Genomic DNA, 21,302 nt, shown 5'->3' on the forward strand with positions numbered 1-21,302 from the left:
TCTCCAGCATCTGAAGTCCTCACTTTCTTCTTAAAGAAACAGCTTACAGCTTCACTCGATACCAACCTGTCCTGGTTCATGCTCAGTTATAGGACCATTCCTCACACAACTACAGGGACAGCTCTAATGCTAAGTTGCTAATGGGGAGAAGTCTCCAAACCAGGTAAAACCTGATCTCCCCAGACCTAAGAGAGAGGGTGAAACGACATGAGGTACACTCAGTGCTGTACCTAAGGCTCCTCCAAGTTGGAGAGACAGTTTACTTCAATGGACGAAGCTGAGTCTTGAAACCATGGGGATGGCTCTACATGGGTAAGAGACCTGACGGTATGAAGTCCGTCCAATGGCATACAAATTTTGGGTCGAAGATGCAATTCTGAACAAACACATGGACCACATGAAAGCTACAATCTCACAAACTGGGCAGGAGCAGAACATACCCCACCACCTCAGACCATCCAGCAAGGCTGTCAGAACCTGTGTGTTCTCCCCCTCTGCTACCCTCGCAGAAACCTCTCAGAATGAGATGGACACGGCACACGTCACAGCCTCAACACCATTACTGACTGAGGAAGATGATGACTTTCTTCCAACACCGTGAGCAAGAGGCAGGCTACGGTCCTGTAAAAGCCACCAGTATTCAAGGCAGAGTTGGAAGGACTGGACCTGATGCAAAAACGCCCAAGGATATACTATGGGAAAAAGAACAGATCTGTGTACCAGCACTGAGGGAAAGTGGGATGTAATGTTTGGAATGAGGTCAGCCAGGCAAACCTCATAGAACCTAAGTTCCCTGATTGGTGCTTCTAACCTGATCCGATCTGGGAACCCTGACTGACAGATATAAACAGGGGTGGCAGGGGTTCTGTTCATTGTAGGAATGGTTTCTGAGCCAGATTTGTCAGTGTGATGTACTATATACATGTAAATGAAGGGGGACTTGGTGATGGGAAAGTAGTCTCATGGAGTAATTTCACTATCTTTACGCTATTCATGCACAAGGACATCCAAATCCCTCTGCACTGAATCACTCTGAAGTTTCCCTCCATTAATCTAATAAGTTTCTTTCTATTCTAAGCAGAGGTGTTGTTAATGCTATTGCACTTAGTTGCCAATATCCATTGAGGGTTGTTTTGTCTAATCTCCTGAACAAGGAACTACAGCAGACCTGTGTTCCTGCCTTACCTTCCACTCTTATACCAGATAGGAGAAGCAGCCAAGCCCCCAGTCTGTAATGTATCCTGTACATGAGTACCCATCAGTTGGCACTTTCAGTTACCGTTTCGTTCAGACACACAATTTCACCTCAACAATCCCCCTCTCACTCGCTGAGCTCCACTGAACATGACATTTCAGAATGGAAACCTCTTGCCCCAAATAGACCTCTGCTCACATTGGTTCCACCGCCCGTGCTGTTTTCAGTGGCCCCCAGGGAGCGGGGACTGACTGGAACATTGAGTGGAAACAGTATCAAAAAAAAAAACGACGCAGCTGTTCCTTCTGTCACTGTAGTTCCTTTTTCTCTTTCAGAATCAAACAACAAAAACACTTAACTCTCAGAGAGACAGCCAGTCGGGAAATCAGCACATTCCAGGCAGTTGGTTCTGTAAGGATGGAAGGTTGGTGTGAAGCTGCAGCAAGCAATCAGAAAAGCTGGTAGGAATTTCTGGTTCCGTGTGACGGGATTTGAATGTAAGAGTGAGGAAGGTATGCTTCAGTTACCCAGGGGATCAGTGTTTCTGCATCTGCAGAACTATACAGAACTGTTCACCGTCCTTAAATTGGATGCAGAAGGTTGGTCACACACAACAGCTATGATTTCTGTGTTTGTAACCTGGAATGTTAACTCTGTTCTGTCTCTATTCACACAAGCAGACAGACCCATTGAAGTTCTCCAGTACTTTTTGTGTGCACAACCTGTCATGTTAGCTCTTTATTCACAAATGCTGCCAGACTTGCTAAGTTTCTCCAGTACTTTCTGTGTTCATAATCTGGAACGTTAATTCTGTTCTGTCTCTACTAACAAATGCTGCCAGACCTGCTGAGTTTTTCTCGCACTGTCTATGCCTGGAACGTTAACTCTCCTTTTCTCTCTCCATAGCTGCTGCCAGACTTGCTGAGTTTTTCCAGCACTTTCTGTTTTTGTTTCAGATCTCCAGCATCCCTCACAGTTTTTGTGTTAATGAATACTTCAATTCCAATTGTCACATTCCTGGTGCCGTGTCAGCACTGATTGTCTGACCACTTATAATTGAAAATGCTCTGTGCTGTAAAATAAAATCAGATGGGTCAGTGGCACAGAATAGATTTGGAAAAATCAGATCAATACTTTTTGACTATATGTCCAAAAATAGCTGAATGCAAATTGTTGTTGTCACAATGTTATTTTCTGAATTGCGAGTGAGAGAATGAGCAATATAATAAACAAAAACAGAAGTGAGGGAGAGAAAAAGGGAAAACAGTGTTCAAGTGACAGATTATAAACAAAGAAAGTGCTGGGGAAACTCAGCAGGTCTCAGTTTGAACAGAGGATAAGGAGGGAGAAGGTAAGACCAGTCAAGGAAAAAGGAGTGAACTTGTGTTTAGAGGTAGAAATGTGGGTGAGATCCTAAATGAGCATTGGTATTCACCCAGGAAAAGGATATGGAGGATAGTGAGATTTGCATGGCGCATACAAAATATGCTACAGCATGTTGAGATCAAGAAGGAAGTGGGTCTCTTAAAGAGCATTAAGGTGGATAAGTCCGAAGGGCTCTATGGTATCTACCCCAAGGCCCGATGTTATCTACCCAGGTTATTGAGAGAGGCAAGAGAGGGAATTTTCTGGGGCCTTGGCTTAGATCTATGTAGCCGCACTCGCCAATGGAGAGGTCCTGGAAGACTGGCAAGAAGCTAATGTTGTTCCTTTGTTCAAGAAGGAAAATAGGGATAATGCAGGAAACCACAGATTAGTGACATTCACCTCAGTCGTTGGGAAGCTATTGGAGAGAATTTCTCCACAATAGGATTTGTGCACATTTGGAAAAGCATGGCTTTGTGCAGGGCAGCTCATGCCTTACCAAATTGATTGAATTTTACAAGGAGGTGACGAAGGTGATCAATGAGGGTAGAGCTGTGGGTATTATTTTCATAGGTTTTAGTAAAGGAATGGAAGGAAACAGACCAAGAACAAGGCGAAGGGACCAGTTTCGTTTGATGTTCCGTTTAACACAACATCGAGGGCAATAGGGCCTTTTCCTGTGCTGTACTGTTATATGTTCTATGTCACTCGTTATAAATATAGAAAGTGCTGGAGAAACTCAGAGCGAAACAGAGTTAACATTTCGAATCCAGTGACCCTTCTTCACAACTTGAAAGGGAGGGGTGAATGGAAAAGATCACTGCTGCTGCAAAGGATAAAGGGACTGTTAATTGTGGTGAAAGCGAAATAGAGATATAAAATGGTGGATATTACGATGAGGGAATAGAGAGTCACTCAGTCTTAGTAGGCTGCACGACGTTTTTGCTTGCACTTTCTCCAGTGATTTCTATTTTAGTCATAGCTGTTGCTGGTTTAACGGTAGAAGGTGGTCTGACAATGCATCGTCGTCGTCATGACAGCTGCAGAGTGTATTCAGCCTCTGTGCTGGCTGTTCAACTCTGATAAAGCTCATTCCAAAGACTGATGTGGTTGTTGTGGTGTTCCCTGTTCATGGAGGGATTGGGTTAGGATGGGGGTGCATATGATCAGCATGAATCGGGGAAGTCTCCTGTATCTCTCTTCCCAACCCCCCCTCCCACCCTTCTCTCTCTCTTTCTCTCTCTATCTCGGAGACGGTGGTCAGACCGAACTAGGCTGCAGTTTCTCTCTGGTTCTGTAAGCAGCAAAGACTCTTGGCAAAAGAACGGGTTCAGGACACCTTAACATTGTGCCTCAATCTGCTTCAAAATTCCCAGTGATCACATCAGAGTCTGATCCTGAACAGTTACTTATAGACTTGACTTTTAGAGTCCTCCAGAGCGGACTCGTCCCAACTCGTCCATCCCAACTAAATTTCCCAAACTGAACCCATTTGGCCCATAGCGGTTTCTCTGTCTCTCTACACAGATGCTGCCAGACCTGTTGAGTTTCTACAATACTCCCCGTGTTTATAAAGTGGAATATTAACTCTGTCTCTTTGTCTCCCTCCCAATAGATGCTGTCAGATCTGCTGTGTTTCCCCAGCGATTTTTGTTCTTCTTTTCTAACGTGAACAGTACTCTCCCGAACCCCGTGCTAGGAAGGACAGATTGGCCTCGGAGGGAGTACAACGTGGGTTAGCAAGAGTGGAACCTGGACTTTAGGGGTTAAATTGTGCCTGTTTTCCCCAGAATTTAGACGATTAAGGGGTGATCTGATCGAAGATATTGACAGGAAAAAACAGGGTGGAAGGAGAGAAGCTATTTCCACTGGTTGGGGATTCCAGAAAGGGTGAGGGCATTGTCTGAGGATTAGGACCGGACTGTTAAAGAGAGATGTTCGGAAGAACATCCATCCACAAAGCGTGGGAGAGGTATGGAACTCTCTTCCACAAACTGCAGTGGATGCTGAATCAGTTGGTAGTTTTCAATCCGAGTTGGATCAATGTTTGTTCAGCAACGTTATGAAGAAGATAGTGGCCAAAGTCAGGTATTTGGAGTTAGGTTGCAGATCAACTATTGACTGGTGGAATAGGCTCGATGGGCTAAATGGCCTACTGCTGTTCCTGTTATTATGAACCAGGCCAGACCCCTCAAAACATTTCAAGAGTGTAGCCAAGACCCGAACGTTGCTAGCTGTTTTAAGCAGGTGTCACGTGGAATTTCCAGCAGTATTGTTTATTTTAAACAAACCCACTTTGTTTAAAACAAATGACAAGATTACTGAATGAAACACAAGCAAAACAGAACAGAATACAGAATAACCTAACCCACCCGAAAACCCAACTGATTATCGCAACTTAATGATACTGTCCCCACGAACACCCCTTGGCACAAAAGTTAAAAACAAACACAGGGCCTTACAGGAGAGAAGTCATAGAGAGAGAGTCGCAGTCCTGACCTGCTTCTTTGGGACCAGCATCTTTTTTTCTACATTTCTGCTAAAACCCAAACCAAACCAGAGGAGAGATGAACTGGGAGATCCGGACACTCACCTTTGACTGTACAAGTATGTTTTAAGTTTGAAAATCCTCTGCCTGAGACAGTATCTGTTAGCTATTATCAAATTGGTCCTAAAACCCTTCAAAACACAGACTTTTCGAAACCTGTGTTTTTTATAACCCCTCGGATATAAAAACCAACTAAGGACAGCATAACTTTAAGTATGTACGTTAGCTCGCGGAGCTGGAAGGTTTGTTTTCAATAGTTTTGTCACCATGACGAGGTAACATCCTCAGTGTGAGTCCCTGGTAAAGAGCTGGTGGCATGTCCCGCATCTCTCTTGATAGGTTTTGCTTTCTTAAGGTATTGATGTCATTTCCAGTTCTTTTTTTTTCAAGGAAAGGTCGATGGGATCTAAGTCGATGTGTTTAGTGATGGAGTGCCATGCCTCTTGGAATTCACAGCATAACCTTGCTGAAGGAGCAGCTTTGTCCCACTGTGCGTAGAACTAATCATGTGCGAGCAGCGTATGGAGAGAGCAGCCACTTTTGCTGTTTCTAAACGCATCGTCTTCTGTTACAGGTAAATGTGAGAGAGAGAATGCATAGATGTAGCGAGCATCAGGTCACACTGAGTTGGAAACTGCTGTGCTAGAAAACCGCGTTGAAAATGACGCTGACCTCCGTGCTTCTGATCCTCTGTAAGTGTGTGTTACTAATGGACCTTAACCATGACAAACCTGCGCGGTGCCCCGGTCACGTGAGATTGAATTCTACAGTAGATAACCCTAAACTTCCTTCTCAGATCTAATAACTGTGGCCAACATGAAAAAAAAATCAAACTTGGCTAAATTCTGGAATGAAACAAGTTGGCAACATGAACGATAACATTTTGGGAAAGAGAGAGAAGAAAAATCGTTTCATCGTATCCTTTGTTCCCGCTTCGGACAATATTATTTGATCTTCTCGGAAAGGATACAAGTTACACGCATAGAGTCGTAGAGATGTACAGCACAGAAAGAGACCCTTCGGTCCAAATTGTCCACGCCACACGTGCAATCGACCTAAAAATGTTAAGTCATGGGCGGATCAGTAGAATTTCAGAATCCAGCAAAGGGAAGGGCAATCAGCAACAATATAGAGGTGAGATATATCACTGAGCAGTGAATGGGTATGTCAAAACCTTTCATCCAAATTAGGAGATGAACGAGGATGTTGCTTTGGGGACTGGAGAATTTCAAAGATGTAGGGAACTTCAAGAGACTGTGGTTGTTTTCCTTAGAGCCGAGGAGTTTGAGAGAGGGGATGGGGTAGGACATGATTGAGATGTATAAAATGATGAAGTTGCCTAGAGAGAATAGACATGAGGTAAATTTCCCCCTTGATGGAGGGATTAATGACATGGATGGGACAGATGGAAACAAATGCCTGGAGGTTTAGAAGGGGATGTGAGGGTAAACATTTTCACCCAGAGTGTGGTGGGGAATCTGGAAGTCCTTGTCTGTAAAGGGTGGAGAGGCAGAAACTCTCTTTACATTGCCGAAGCATTTAGATGTCAATTTGGGATACCAAGGCTAGGGGCCAAGTGGTGTTTAAATGGAATTCGAGAATAGCGAGGTATTTGTTTTAGACTGGCACAGATTCGATGAGCTGATAAGCCTTTTTCTGTACTGTAGACCTCTCTGGCTCTGAATTTAGATTGGAGATGATTCTTGCTCTCTTGTGAAGTAATTTTAGATGCAGAGATGCTTCATTGTAACAGTAGCCTTTCGTCGCTGAGCTAGCAGTCTCAGTGTGATCATTGGTGAGACTTGGCTGACTTTCGGGGTTTCTAAGAATCACACAGAGGCAAGAAACGCGCAATCATATGACTTTATTCCTTTTGTAATCATTTTCCCAAACGTACTTTATTTTACAAGAAATTTAAATTTCCAGAGACTCTTACTTGTGTAAAACAATTGCAAATGAAGTGGGAAGCTAAGCAGAGAGAAAGCAGGAAGAGAAAACGAGGGTATAAATAAAAGACAGAAAGATACAAATCAAAATTTGCAATTCGAATGCAACAAGGATGAAGAAACCAATGGGTGCTCATACAGTTGATATAAATTCATATTTCTGTGTCCACTTCAATGGGAGTGAACATTTAACAGTTACTATTGAGTTACAGACAGGACTGGTGTTGTTTCTCTGCTGCTTCTCCACTTCAATTGCTTTGACATTGTCTATGCTTTGTCGTTTCCAGGACACTTACAGAAATAATTACATTTGCATTTCAATTCCCTTATGTTTTCCAGTGAATCTTGCTCTCTGTCGGATCACCCAAGGTAAGGGAACTGCAAGGTTTTTTTTGGATAATCATTTGGAAATCTGAAGTCGTGCTGTGCACATCTTTTCAGTGACCTTTTAAATATGAACCAATTGTGATTTAATCCCTGTTTTTCTGTCCAGAGTTAGGGATATCCTCTGTACGGCCAGACACTGGAATCATGTTCAACTCTTATCCCGCGTGAATGTACCAATAGTTAAATAGAGGGCCAATGACTTAGTCACATTGGACAGAGTATATTCAGTAAATCTGCATCAAAGTTTAACTCCACCACAACTCTTCAAATGAGCATGAGATTTGGAACAGGTTGTTTGGGAAACATAAGTTTCCATTCAATTTAGAAGGGAGAACAGAACAGAGTACTACTTAAATGGAGAAAAAATGCACAAAGCTGCAGCATAAAGGGACTTGGGGGTGGGTAAGCTCTGTATGAAACACAGAAAACTAGCACACAGTGGGGAGGGAAATTTGGCTATTATTACTAAAGAGTAGGGAAGTCTTTCTGCAAACGTACATGTTGCTGGGGAGACCACACCTTGAGCACTGAGAACTTTTACTGCCTCGTTTAAGGAAGTGCACCATTTTCATTGGAGGCAATCGAGAGAAGGTTCACTCGGATGATCTCTGGGAAGGAGAGATTGTCTTTTTGAGCAATGTCTAAACAGGTTAGGGCTCTACTCACTGACGTTTAAAGAATGAGGTGATCTCATTGAAACCTATAGAGCTTGGCAGGGTCAATGCTGAGAGGATGTTCCCCCCTCATGGGACTGTCAAGTAAAAGAGAACACAGTCTCGCAGTAAAGGGGCAACAATTGAAGACTGAGATCAGGAGGAATATCTTCTCTCACAGGTGTGGAAGTCTTTGGAAATTCTTGCCACAGGCAACTGCTTTGAGTTGTACAGTCCTTGTGTATATTTAAGGCTGACATAGATTCTTGATTAGTTGGTGGGGTGGGGTGGAGGGAGGGGAAGGGAATCAACGATTATAGGGTTCAGGCAAGAAACTGTATGTGAGGGAGGTCAGATCAGCCACGATCCAATTGGATTTCAGAGCAGTATCAAGGGTCTGAATGGCCTAATCCTATTCTTATGCTCTTCAGGTCTTAAATACGACTAGGAAGGCAGTTTCAATGATGGACAAACTGATGGGTAAGATAAGCGAGAGAGTAAAGTGAATGTTTTAATTAAATTGATGCATTAGTTTCCTTTTAAAAAAGTTTGGGAAGCTAAAGATTAAAGGCACATTACAAATTCGCCAGCAAAATTCAAGATAATGACACTGGCAGTTAATGGCAGTAAGCATCGACACAATATATTTGTAAACAACAATATGCCAAATGTACAATTCTGTCTCTTTTTGACAGGAATCAGCATTAAATGGTGCCTCGTACAGATCAGAACTAGCTGTGATAACTGTTATGATAAATATAAATGGACATTAACTTCAGTTCTGCTCCTCAGTTCCATAATAGGTGGTCGGACGTGTGGAAAGGTAACAAAACAAGGAGGAAAGTGAGGGAGGAAAACAGAAGGATACGGGCAGGCGAAATGGGCAGGCACATGGAACGTGAAATTTAATTCACTGGTGGGATATGGGCATCACTGACGGAACCCAGTATTTGTTGACAAAATTCCCAGTTGCTCTCTTTGAGAATGTGGGGCTTGAGCTGTCTTCTTGAGCCATTTCGTCAAGTGCTGTAGAAACACCCACAATACCCTTGGGGAGGGAATTCCAGGATTCTGAACCAGTGACACTGAAGAATGGCCGTTACATTTCCAAGTTGGGATGCTGAGCGCCTTTGAGGGTAACGTGAAGGTGGCCGTGTTCCTAATGATTGACTGCTCTTATCCTTCTGAGAGAGGTGCTACTGAGTTTTGGAGGTGTTGTCTGAGCATCTCTAGTGAATTTCTGTTGTGCTACTTGTAGAAGGTACACACTGCTGGTACTGAGCATTGATATTTGAGGAAGTGAATGTTTGAGGATGTGGTACCAATTAAGTGGGGGCTGCAATGTAGCTGGATGGTGTTGTGCTGTTTTTTGGAGCTGCACTCATTCAACCAAGTGGGGAGCATTCCATAACACTCCTGACTTGTGCCTTGTCGATAGTGGACAGGCCTTGGCAAAGTCAGGAGGTAAGTTAGTTGCTGCAGTATTCCCAGCCGCTTACCTTCTCTTGTCACTATGATATTGGCATGGTGAGTCCAGCTGAGTTTCTTGTTAATAGTAACCCCCAAGGTGTTGATAGTGAGGAGATTCAGTGGTGGTGTCACTGAATATGAAGAGGCGATAGTTAAATTGCCTCTCTGTAGAGGACATTGCTTTCTCTCAGAAGGGGTGGCAATGACCCAGAGTCGTTATCACCGGACTCTTAAATCAAAGCGTCAGACAATGTACTGGGGACCCGGGTTCAAATCCCCCACAGCAGGTGGTGGAATTTGAATTCAATAAATGTCTATCATTTGTTGGAAAAACCCCACAGCACCAGGTTATAGTCCAACAGGTTTAATTGGAAGCACTCTAGCTTTCTGAGCGATGCTCCTTCATCAGGTGACAATCTGAAAGCTAGTATGCTTCCAATGAAACCTGTCGGACTATAACCTGGTATTGTGTGATTTTTAACTTTGTACGCCCCAGTCCAACATTGGCATCTCCAAATCTTGGAAAAACCCATTTGACTCACTAATGTCCTTAAGGGAAGGAAACTGCCATCATTGCCTGGTCTAGTCTATATGTCACTGCAGACCCACAGCAATATGGTTGACTCTTAACTGCCCTATGGGCAATTCGGAGTTGGTAATAAATGCAGGCCTAGCCGGCGACTCCCTAATCTAGTGAATGAATTAAAAGAAAATGAATTTTAAAAAGAGTAACCCCCAGCATGTTGATCGTGAGGCAGTTCAGGGATAGTAACACAGTTGAAAAACAAAGCACGATTGTTAGATTTCTCTCAATGGTAACTTGCAGGATATTTATTGTGATGATTATTCAGTGAGGGTAGCACCATTAACTATCAAGGGGAAAACAGTATCTCTTATTGAAGATAACCATTGCCTTGTTAATTAAGTAAAGCTTTGCAGCGGATAGGGTTTTCTTTTCTGGAAAATTCAGGAAGATAATATAGTGAACTTTCTCATTTGCGCTGCACAGGTTGAGTTGAGATTTGATCGAAGCATTGAGCATTGCAAAAATGTTTTTACATTGTAATCAACTGGTTCTAATAAAGCTAAACATAATCTGTGCAGTTAACTCTTCCGAACAGTAAATCAACTATTGCCTGTCAACAATTGGCCCTTTGAAAAATAAAGATGTTGACTAAATGGTTGGCGCTGCAGAGATGATGCGTCAAGCAATCAATGGTTAGGTGCCAACAAAATTCATCGAGTTCAGAATTTTTTGTCTGGACTTTACCCTTTGGTCAATAGACAACTTCAACTTGAACTCTCTATCCTGGGAAACTGAGGCTGAACTGCACACTGTGTTTATAGTAGTGAGAGGTCAACATGATGCAATGATTTGATCCTGAACCTTTCTGCTTCTCTCTCTCTCTCTCTTCAGCTTTCAGAAGGCCCGTGCTTAATGTATATCCCACAAATGGATTTGTAAAAGAAGGAGAGACTTTAAAATTTCAATGTGGGACAGAAAGAGAACGGGCTGTTATTTGGTCCAAAAACGGACGGTCTTTCACTTCTCGATGGGGTAATATTTTTGAAACAGTCGCGAACAATGAAACTGGTGGGTCTTATCACTGTGCGATATCCAACTCATGGAAAAAGAGTGAAACTGTTGAAGTTGTCGTCACGGGTAAGTGAAATTTGACTTTCATTTGCATTTTAAAGATTGCATGGAAATGGACTGCACAGTTTTCAAAGAATATACAGAACAGGACAGTCCTTTCAGCCTAACAAGACTGTGATGCAACATGATGCCTATCTAAACTGAAACCCTTTCCCTCTCGGCTGTCCATGTCCCTCTATTTTCTACCTGGTCATTTATCTGCCAAACGCCCCTTAAATATTGCTATTGTATCTGCTTCCACCACATCCTCTGGCAGTAAATTTCAGGTATTTACCACCCTCTTTGGAAAAGAAGGTACTCCTTACATCTTCTTAGAATCATCTTTTTTTTTCTTTAACCTATGTCTCTGAGTAATTGACGTTCCTACCCTGGGAAAAAGGCTCTGGCATTCATTTCAATCCATACAGCTCATAATTTTATAAACTTCAATCAGGTCATCCTTTTCCTTCTGACATTCAAGCAATAACAAACTGAATTTGTGCAATATCTCCTCTTAGCTAATACCCTCCGAACCAGGCACTACCTTGATAAACAAGTTCAATTGCCTCTCCAAAGCCTCCACATCCTTCTGATAGTGTGGCGACCAAAACTGTACCATTTCCTTGACCTCCAAACCAATTTTCAACCTAATGCAAATGTTTCAACATGATTTAATGCTGAAACTTTAATTTTGCTCAGTCAGTTACTGATGTTAAGTTTGGTACCTCACATAGGAGTTAGTAATTTCTCACGAGGAGCGTTTGACTAGGTTGGGCCTGCACTCACTGAAGTTTAGTCGAATCAGAAGCTGCCTCTTTGAAGATTGTTAGAGGTACATGACAGGGTATATTTGGAGAGAGGTTGTTTACTCTTGTGTGGGTGAGGCATCGATCAGAGGGCCATCATCTTAGAATAGGGGCTCGGCAGGGGCGGGGCGTGGTGGTGGGCGGGGGCGTTTGGAATTGCCCATTAAAGACGGAGATGAAGAGGAATTTCTTCTCTACGAGGGGAGTGAGTCTTTGGCGTTCTTTATTCCGGAGGGCTGTCAAGGCTGGTTCATTTAATATATTTGAGGGTAAAATAGACAGATTTTAAAGCTGGGAGGGGAATCGAGGTTTACGGAACAAAAAGGCAGGAAAGTGGAGATCAGATCAACCATGATCGCATGAATAGTGGAGCAGATTCGATAGGATGAGCGAGCTAATTCTGTTCATATTCTTATGGCCTGATCGCTTTAACTGGAGGGGACTTGATAGCCAAATTGCATACTCCTGCTTCTGTTTATCATGGTCTTATGACCTCTCCTCAGGTTAGGGGTCCAAGACTGTATTTAACACTCCAGGGAAGTTGAAAACAAACTGATAGTAGTTCTCTGGACTGGATTGTATTTAATATTGGGGATTGGCTGGCCGATACTTGAAAATGTGCTTGGGCAATAAATTATCAGTGATCACGGTTTTTTTGTTAGCAGTTTCCAATGTAACAAATGCCTATGGTGAGCTGTAATGATGCAACTTTACCTTTGATTTAGATAGAAATGTGGCTTTCCATGTTGTCCCAGTTTCACCTTTGGAAGGAGAAACACTAAAACTGAATTGTCGGTACAAATACGATCATTGGTGGAGCAAGGAATTTGACTTTTATAGAAATGGCAAGAAGATCCATTCCATGTGGCTTCCTGGACGTGAATCATCTTATAGCATTAAAGTAAACAGCACCGATGACAGTGGATGGTACAGTTGTAAAATTGATTGGTCTGAATCACGAAATGTTAAAGTTCAGGTAATAGGTACGTACTTGATTTTGCAATCTGTGATAGACAATGTGCATACCAGTCTCAGTTGTTACTTTAAACACCAGGAAACATTCGGAATTATCCATAATAAAGGTGGGCCTTTGTTCAAACCCACTTTTCCGCATTGTCTTGTACATTATGTCCCTTGAATTGCTCACCCATTTACCTTTTAAAGCTTGTGTTTTCCTGCCTCAACTAACTTTCCAGGCGGTGCACTCCAGACCCCCACCATCCTGGAGGTGAATCAATCCTCAATCCCCCTTTCAACTTCCTGCCTTTCACATGGAACTGATGTGTTCCTTGTTACTGACCCTTCAGCTGAGGGGAAAAGCTGTTTCCAATTCATCCTGTCCATAATCCTACACAACTCTGTCAGGTACCCCCTTCAACTTTGTCTGTTCCAGAGAAAATAATTCGAGCTCATTCGCTCTACACTCATTACCTTCCACCCTGCTCACCAGTCTTTGAGAGAAGCCATTCGTCCTTATCTCTGTTTGGAATCTGTCCCCAGATCTTCTACTGAGGCAATGACGTCTCGTACCAGATTGTCCCATATGAGGGAACATTTTGTCCCCATCGCCTTTGTTAATCGTCCCTTTAACATCGGATGAGTAAAGTCACCATGGTCCGACTCTTTAATCAGTGAGAGAGGGAACTGGGTGGTGGACGAATCTGAGGAGTACCACGCCTCAGTAGAGGGGAGAGGTGGAGATGTAGAATCTTTCGTGGTCACCTCAGCTGGTGTTGGAATTGAACCCACACCATAGACTCCATCTGCAACTCAGACCAGCCATCCAGCCGACTGAGCTTGACACCAAACAACATCTCATACTCTAAGTTATGACCTGCTCAATCTCTCCTCAGAAGACAACCCTGTGTCTCTGGTGAAATCTGGGGGAAGTTTTAATATGACTCATGTCTATGGTCTTAGTATATCATTGCTAAATAGAGTCATGGAATCATGCAACATGGAAACAGGCCTTTCCGCCCAATTTGTCCATGCCAACCAGCTTTCCTAAGCTGAATGAGTCCCAATTGCATTGGGTGCAAATCCCTCGAAAGCTTTTTCAGTTATATACCTGTCCATTTTTAAAAATATTGTAGCTATATCTATCCCTACCTGTTTCTCTGGCAGCTCTTTCCATCCACACTGCACCGTGTGTGTGAAAACGTTGCTCTTTATACCCCTTTTAAATCATTCCCCTCGCATATCAAACCCTAACCCCTCCAAGTTTCAGACTCACCGATACTGTGGAAAAGACCACGGCTATTCATCAGCATTACATGATTTTATAAACTTTGAATCGCCAACACTCCAGCGAAAGCAGTCCCAGCCTCACTTTTGGGTCTCAGTAACATTGTTGCACATTTTGTTTCTGTCAACCTTCCAGTTTAGGAACATCTTCCTAGTAATAAGGTGACCAGAATTGCACGCGGCCCTCCAGAGTTGACGTCAAACACACTCCGTACATTCGGAAAATGATGTTCCAAATCATGTACTCAATGGCCTGAAGAATGCAGGCAAGCTTGCCAAAAACCTTCTTTCCCACTGTCTATTTGCAACAGAAGCTTCAAGGAACTATGCACCGCCAACACTCAGTCTGTCTGTTCAACAAGAATACCCAGGGTCCTACCATTCACTCTATTAGTCCTGCTCTCGATTGTTCCATTAAAAAGACATGTTAACCTGTCACTTAACCACATTACACTCCATGTGACTGTTTGCCCAATTAATGAAGATTACTTTATTCTCTAAGGTTACGTTCTTCACGGTCTACAGCCTTTCCATCTTTTTTTTTCAAATGGCAATCCAACCACTCTCCCCACCCCCACCCCCACCCAACCCCCCCCCCCCCCCCCCCGGGTCTGAGCCGGTCAATGGATTGGACTTGCACCAAGTTTGTGGAAGATATAGAAATAGTTCACAAGGCAAGTGACGAGTATGACACAGAGGGTCTGCAATGGGATACAGATTGATTGTAAGGAAATGGGCACAAACCTGGCCAATACAAGAAAATGTGGGGAAATGTTCGATTTTGCGATTTGGCAGGAAGAACAGAGGAGCTCATGGAACATGAACCCGGGGTGGGGTGAGGAGGGGGACGTTTGCTCATATTCTACAACACACTAGAAAGACTACAGGGGAATAGTGTGAATATTTTGGGGCGCCGTATCAGGGAGACTGCAGATTGGGCATTGGAGGCTGTTCTTCTGGAGGTACTGTTTGATGGTGGAAAGGTGGAGTGGGTTGGGCCTGTCCTCAGTGGAGTCTAGAAGAATGAGCGATTTGTTGAAGGTTCTTCGAGGAAGTTCACAGGGGAAATGCAGAGAGAGATGTTTTCCTCTTGTTTGGGAGAGTCTGGGAACTCTCAGAATATTAGGGGGCAGGGTTGGTGATCGCCCATTGAAGATAGAGATGAGGTGGAACTTCTCTCTGAAGGGAGTGAATCTGTGAAATTCTTTGCCGCAGAGGCCTGATCTGGCTGGGGTGTAGAATGCATTCAAGGCGGAGAGAGAGAAAGAAGATTTTTAAGAAGAGAGATTATGTGGAATAAAAAGCAGGAAAGGGGATTGGAGAATGATCGCATCAGACATGAATTCATTGAATGTTGGAGCAGTCTCAATGAGCCAACGATCTTCTTTTATTCCTATATCTTGTAGTCTTACAGTCTATTACAAACCACTTGAACGTCTCGTGATGAACTTATATCATTCCTTAAGTAAGGACACCAATACAATGCACAGTACATCCAATGCTGACCCAATATGCCATGTGCAATTGAAGTGTAAACCATACCGTCCCCATCCTTTTGATAATCCTGGCAGTGATTGATCACATTTGACAACATCACTTCTTGGACTGGCACATTCTATGAGATGATTGCGGGCTCACACAGAGAGAGAATGAGATTGCGGGCTCACACAGAGACACGAAGAGGACAGACAGTTGGTATTTGCGTTGTACCCATCCCAGGATAATCGAAAGTGAAAGGGTTGTGAGTTATGGGGAGAGGCAGAATAGGCTGGGTTATTGGAGACTGAGCGGTAACCTCAATGAGGTCAATAAAGTCATCAGGGCAGAGAAAAGGTGATTAAAGCAAGGAGTAGGGGAGTCCAAAAGAAGAAGGCATAACTTTAAGATGAAGGGAAAAAATTGAAAAGGACCTGAGGGCCATGAGGGTGGTGCATGTGTGGACTGAGCCGCCAGAGGAAGTACTGGGGGAGTCAGATACAATGACAGCATTTAAAAGGCGTTTGGATAAATTTGTGAATAGCAAAGCTTTAGAGGGACATAGGCCAAATACAGACAAATAGGATTAAATCAGTTTGGCAAACCTGGTTAGCATGGACGAGAAAGGCCAAAATCTCTGTTTCTGTCCTGTATGATTCTCTGACTGTAGTGCCAACAAAAAAAGAATTTTGAATTTTGAAAGCAAGAGAAAGATAAAATTTCTCCCTCTCCCCTGTCCTTTGTCAGTGAATGCTCACACCCTTCATCCCGTATCGCCATTGTGCCTTTCGCTCTGTGATAATAACAGTAGGTTAATGAGTCCCAATTGTGTGTTACATTCCAGAACGCTTCGCCAAGCCGGTGCTGAGTGTGGAACCGGCGCCTGAAGTCTTCGAGGGCCTCCCGGTCACGCTGACGTGCACTGTCCCGGTGGCACAGCCCTTCGACCTGCTTCACTACTCATTTTACAGAGACAGCGCCGCCCTGGAGGCCGTGCCTGGTCATGGCAGCGTGTACACCATCAACGCAGCGGCTGTCAACATTTCTGGGAATTACACCTGTGAAGCGGTCAACACAGTTTACAATCTGAGGAAGAGGAGCAGCAGCATTCATATTTCCATTAAACGTAACTATCTGTCATTATTCCCAGCTCAAATGAAAGGTCCTTCGACCCATAGAGTCAGAAACAGCCACCTCGCTATTCTATAATCACTATTTTCCGAACATGTGGCACCATAGCCTTGGCCTCACGAGTGCACTTCGAAACACTCTTCAATGCAATGGGGGTTTCTACCTCTCCTACCCTAACAGGCAGTGAGTTCCAGATAATCTGAGTGAAAATGTGTTTCCTCTCATCCCTTCTAAACCTTCTGCTCATGACCTTCAATCGATGTCCCCCTCCCTGCACTAAATGGTTAAGGTTTCCTCCTATCTACACCCCTCATCATTTTATACATCTCCATCATCACCTTCACCCTTGTCTCAATTTCCTCTGCTCGAAGGAGAACAATCCCATTCTATCCAATCTCTCTTCATTACTGAAGCTCTGCAGCTCCAAGGCAATATCATCATAAATCTCCCTCTGCACCATCTCCCAGCGCCATCCTGTCCCTCCTAGAATGTGGATTCCAGAATCGGGTACAATGCCTCTTGCTGCGGCTGTATTTATTCATTCCAAATGCAATCACGATCGTCACCAAATCTGACCTCGAGCTGACACGATGTTAACAGCCATGATAGGCCTTGAAGGATTGTTAGGAATGTCCTGCACTAACACCGTCTCTGGATTTTCTTGCTCTCGTTCTGATCGCTGAGGGTACCTAAGGCCAGACACTCTACAGGCTGAAACAGAAACATGTCCTTCTGCTTTCCAGAGGTCTACACCGTCCCTGTGTTGACCGTGCGTCCTGAGGAACAGCTTTTTGATGGCCAACGGGTCAAACTGATGTGCTGGGTTGAAGCGAATCCCTCCCAAGCTTCCTTACAGTACAGTTTTTACAGAAATGGAGTTGTTCTCCAGTCTCCATCTCACCACAGTGATTACATATCTGAGTCAGCTCATCCGACAGACTCGGGTATTTATCATTGTGAAGTCACAGACGGGAAGGTGTGGAAATGCAGTAACCAGATCCATTTGTCCATCAGGCGTAAGTATCATTTATTATCGTCCGTTTCTTAACTGTTAAAGGTTCAGAATAGAGACAATTTGTCATCACTCCCCACATCTCACAGGCGTATATTACAGAGCTAGAGGCAAACAGCACACGGTATTGGCATTTAGGACTGAAATGGGGAGAAATGTCTTCACACAGAGTGAAGAGCCTGTGGGATTCACTACCCAGAAAATCATGGAAACATGTAAATTGCAACAGGCCATTCGGGCCTTCCTGTTTGATGTGCCCATTCACTAGGATTGTGGCTGATCTTCCATCTCAGGCCCCTGTCCTCTTGTTCTCTTCCTTCAGACCCTAAGCATTCTATCCACCTCCTGCTTGAATCACATTCAATGTTCTGGCTCCAACCATATTCTGTGGCAGAGAATTTCACAGTTTCCCCACACTCTTGGTGAAGGCATTCATCCCCATCTCAGTCCTGCTCCATCTCCTTTAGACTGTGATCCCTGGATGTCTCTCGGTTATGAATAACATGTTTCCTACACTTACCATGTCTAATTAATAGGTTTGCAGATGACATGAAATTTGATGTTGCTGTGGACAGTGAGAAAGGTTGTCAAATAATTTAGATCAGCCTGAAAATTAGTCACAGAAATCATAGATGGATTTTAATCCAGACTAATGTGAGATGATGCATTTTTGGGAGGTAAAATGCAAGAGGAAAATATGCAGTAAATGGCAGGAACCTTTGGAGCATTGATATACAGAGGGATCTTGGGGTGCAAGTCCATAGTTCACTGAAAGTGACAACACAAGTGGATAAGGTGGTAAAGAAGTCATATGGCATGCTTGCTATCATCAGTCAGGGCAATGAGTATATAAGTTGGCAAGTCATATTGTAGCTGTATAAGATTTTAGTTCTACCATGTTTGGAGGATATATGTAGATCTGTTGCCCACACTATAAACCTGTGCAAAGCAGGTTTATCTGGATATTGCCTGGATTGGAGTATGTGAGCTATGAGGAGAGGTTGGACAAACTTGGATTGTTTTCACGAAGGTGCTGGAGGTTGTAGGGGGACCTGACTAACGTACACAAAATTATGAGAGTTGTGGACAGATTGTCTCTCTCCCAGGTTGGAAAAGTCAAATATTAGGATGGGGCGCACAGCTTTAGTGTGAGAGGAGGACCGTTTGAAGGGGATATGCTGGTAAACATTATCTAGGAGTACAACAGGATCTTGATTAGATGGGGCAATGGGCGGAGGATGGCTGCTGGAGTGTAATTTAGATAAAAACGAGGTGCTGCATTTTAGAAAGGCAATACAAGGCAGAACTTATGCACTTAATTGTAAGGTCCTGGGGACTGTTGCTGAACAAAGTGACCTTGGAGTGCAGATTTACAGTTCCCTTAAAGTGGATTTGAACATAGATAAGATAGTGAAGAAGGTGATTAGTATGCTTTCCTTTATTGGTTGGAGCATTTTGTACAGGAGTTGGGAGGTCATGTGGCGGCTGTACAGAACAAAGGTAAGACCACTTCTGGAATAATGTGTGTAAATCTGGTTTCCCTCCGAAAGGAAGGATATTGTGAAATTTGAAAAGGTTTAGGAAAAAAAAGTACAAGAATGTTGCCAGGGTTGGAGGATTTGAACTGTCTGGAAAGGCTGAATAATCTGGGTTTGATTTCTCTGGAGCACTGGAGGCTGCGAGGTGACCTTATTGTGGTTTATAAAATCACGGGGGGCATGGCTCGGGAAAATAGGCAAAGTCTTATTCTGCGGGCGGGGGGGGGGGGGGGGGGGGGGCGTCCAAAACTAGAGGGCATACGTTGAGAGTAAGAGGGGGATAATTTAAAAGGGACCTAAGGAATAACTGTTTCAAACAAAGGATGGTGCTTCTATGGAATGAGCTGCCAGAGGAAGTGGTGGAAGCTGGTAAGATTACAACATTTAAAAGGTGTATGAATTGGAAGGGTTTAGAGACATAAGGGTCAAGTGCTGGCAAATGGGACGAGATTAATTTAGGGTACCTGGTCGGCACGTACGAGTTGGACTGAAGCTGCGCTACATCTCTATGACTCTATGATTCCAAACAGAGAGTTGGAGGTGCCTGGCACACACTGCCAGAGCAGTTGGTAGAAATAAATACGAATCAATGTTTACTAGGCACAGAGACAGACACTTGATTATTTAAGGAGTAGAGGGATACAGACCACATTTATTCAGTTGGAATTCATATAGAATGACATCACAGTCATGCGCAGACACGGTGGGCTGAAGGACTAGTCCCTATGTGTACTGTTCTATATCCTAAGAATTCAGAGAATCGACTCATATTCTGGGCTCAAAACCCACCTTAACAGATGGGAGAATCTGAATTCAATTCCAAAGGTTGATTGCAGCCGGACAACTGTCAACTGCCCTCTGTGTCATTAGGCATGAAGAAGAAATACTGGACTACCCAGTGACACCCACATCCAACCAATTAACAAAAACAAAAGGATATGCGTTTTTGTGTGACTGTGATGATGTTCATAACTGATTTTGCAAGTAACTCCGCCAAATACAATGATCTACCATTTGTCTACGATTACAGGAATTCCAGTGTCAAAACCAGAACTGACAATTCAACCCAGAAAGGATCTAATCAAAGGAGACACAGGATCCTTAATCTGTTCAGTCTCCAAAGGTTCTCTGCCGATTTATTACCAATTCTACAACAGCTCAAGTGTGGAACTGTACTGGGAGCTTTCCAACAGCACTGAACTTGTTTACAACATTGGGCCTATCAGCAGAAGAGATGAAGGGTTTTACCATTGCTCAGTGAGAAATGAGGTGACCGGCCCACAGCACAGTGAAGACATAGAGATCACAGTGATAGGTGAGTTAACAAGGAATCTCTCCCAAAGAGTAACAGAACCATCAGCTCAGGGAATAATGTTGCTGAGACCTACTCAAAGCTGGTGCTTCCTCCTTGAACACCGCACCTGAGACTAAAGCAACAGAGAGAGAGAAAGTGAGAGAGAGAGAGAGAGAGAGAGCTGCAGATGCTGGAGATCAGAGTCAAACGATGGTGCAGGTAAAGCACAGCTGGTTATGCAGCATTAGTGCAGGAGGGAAGTCGACGTTTCTGGCATAAGTTCTTCATCAGGAATGTTTTTAAGACCTTATGTTCGAAACATCAACTATGCTTTTCCAGCAGCACAGTTTTGGAAACAAAAGCAGTGCAACCCAAAGTTCCTGCACGTGGTCCAATATCCTTCTCCTTGTTCCAGTATCTATCCCACTTGTCCAAGTGACTTTTAAATGTTGTTGATGTCCCCTCTTCAGCGACTTGCACTGGCAGCTCATTCCATATGCGTACCACCCCGCGTATAAAAGAGTTGTCCTTCAGGTTTCCCTTGTATTCTTTCCCATCGAACCTTAAACTGATGCCCTCATTCCTTGACTCCAAAGCGCTG

At 43.7% G+C, this 21,302-nt stretch overlaps 1 protein-coding gene across 5 annotated transcripts in view; it reads left to right on the forward strand.

Moving 5' to 3' along the window:
• LOC140470562 (Fc receptor-like protein 2) overlaps window positions 1-21,302 on the forward strand; it is a 35,475-nt gene that overhangs the window by 4,081 nt on the left and 10,092 nt on the right. For 2 of the 5 annotated variants that reach the window (XR_011956521.1, XM_072566639.1), the window contains exons 2-9: window positions 1,531-1,656; window positions 5,683-5,800; window positions 7,394-7,423; window positions 10,982-11,227; window positions 12,732-12,989; window positions 16,571-16,852; window positions 17,601-17,873; window positions 20,438-20,722. Coding sequence is in view for 1 of the 5 variants with exons in the window: in XM_072566639.1 (XP_072422740.1) it covers window positions 5,770-5,800; window positions 7,394-7,423; window positions 10,982-11,227; window positions 12,732-12,989; window positions 16,571-16,852; window positions 17,601-17,873; window positions 20,438-20,722 (1,405 nt within the window). In the remaining 4 variants the exon portion in view is untranslated. Of the gene's footprint in view, window positions 1-1,530; window positions 1,657-3,901; window positions 4,292-5,682; window positions 5,801-7,393; window positions 7,424-10,981; window positions 11,228-12,731; window positions 12,990-16,570; window positions 16,853-17,600; window positions 17,874-20,437; window positions 20,723-21,302 lie in introns of those variants that run through there. The other 3 variants (XR_011956522.1, XR_011956523.1, XR_011956524.1) reach the window with 3 other exon arrangements.

This window comes from Chiloscyllium punctatum, chromosome 52 (assembly GCF_047496795.1).
Source record: "Chiloscyllium punctatum isolate Juve2018m chromosome 52, sChiPun1.3, whole genome shotgun sequence".
Taxonomy (NCBI): Eukaryota; Metazoa; Chordata; class Chondrichthyes; order Orectolobiformes; family Hemiscylliidae; genus Chiloscyllium; species Chiloscyllium punctatum.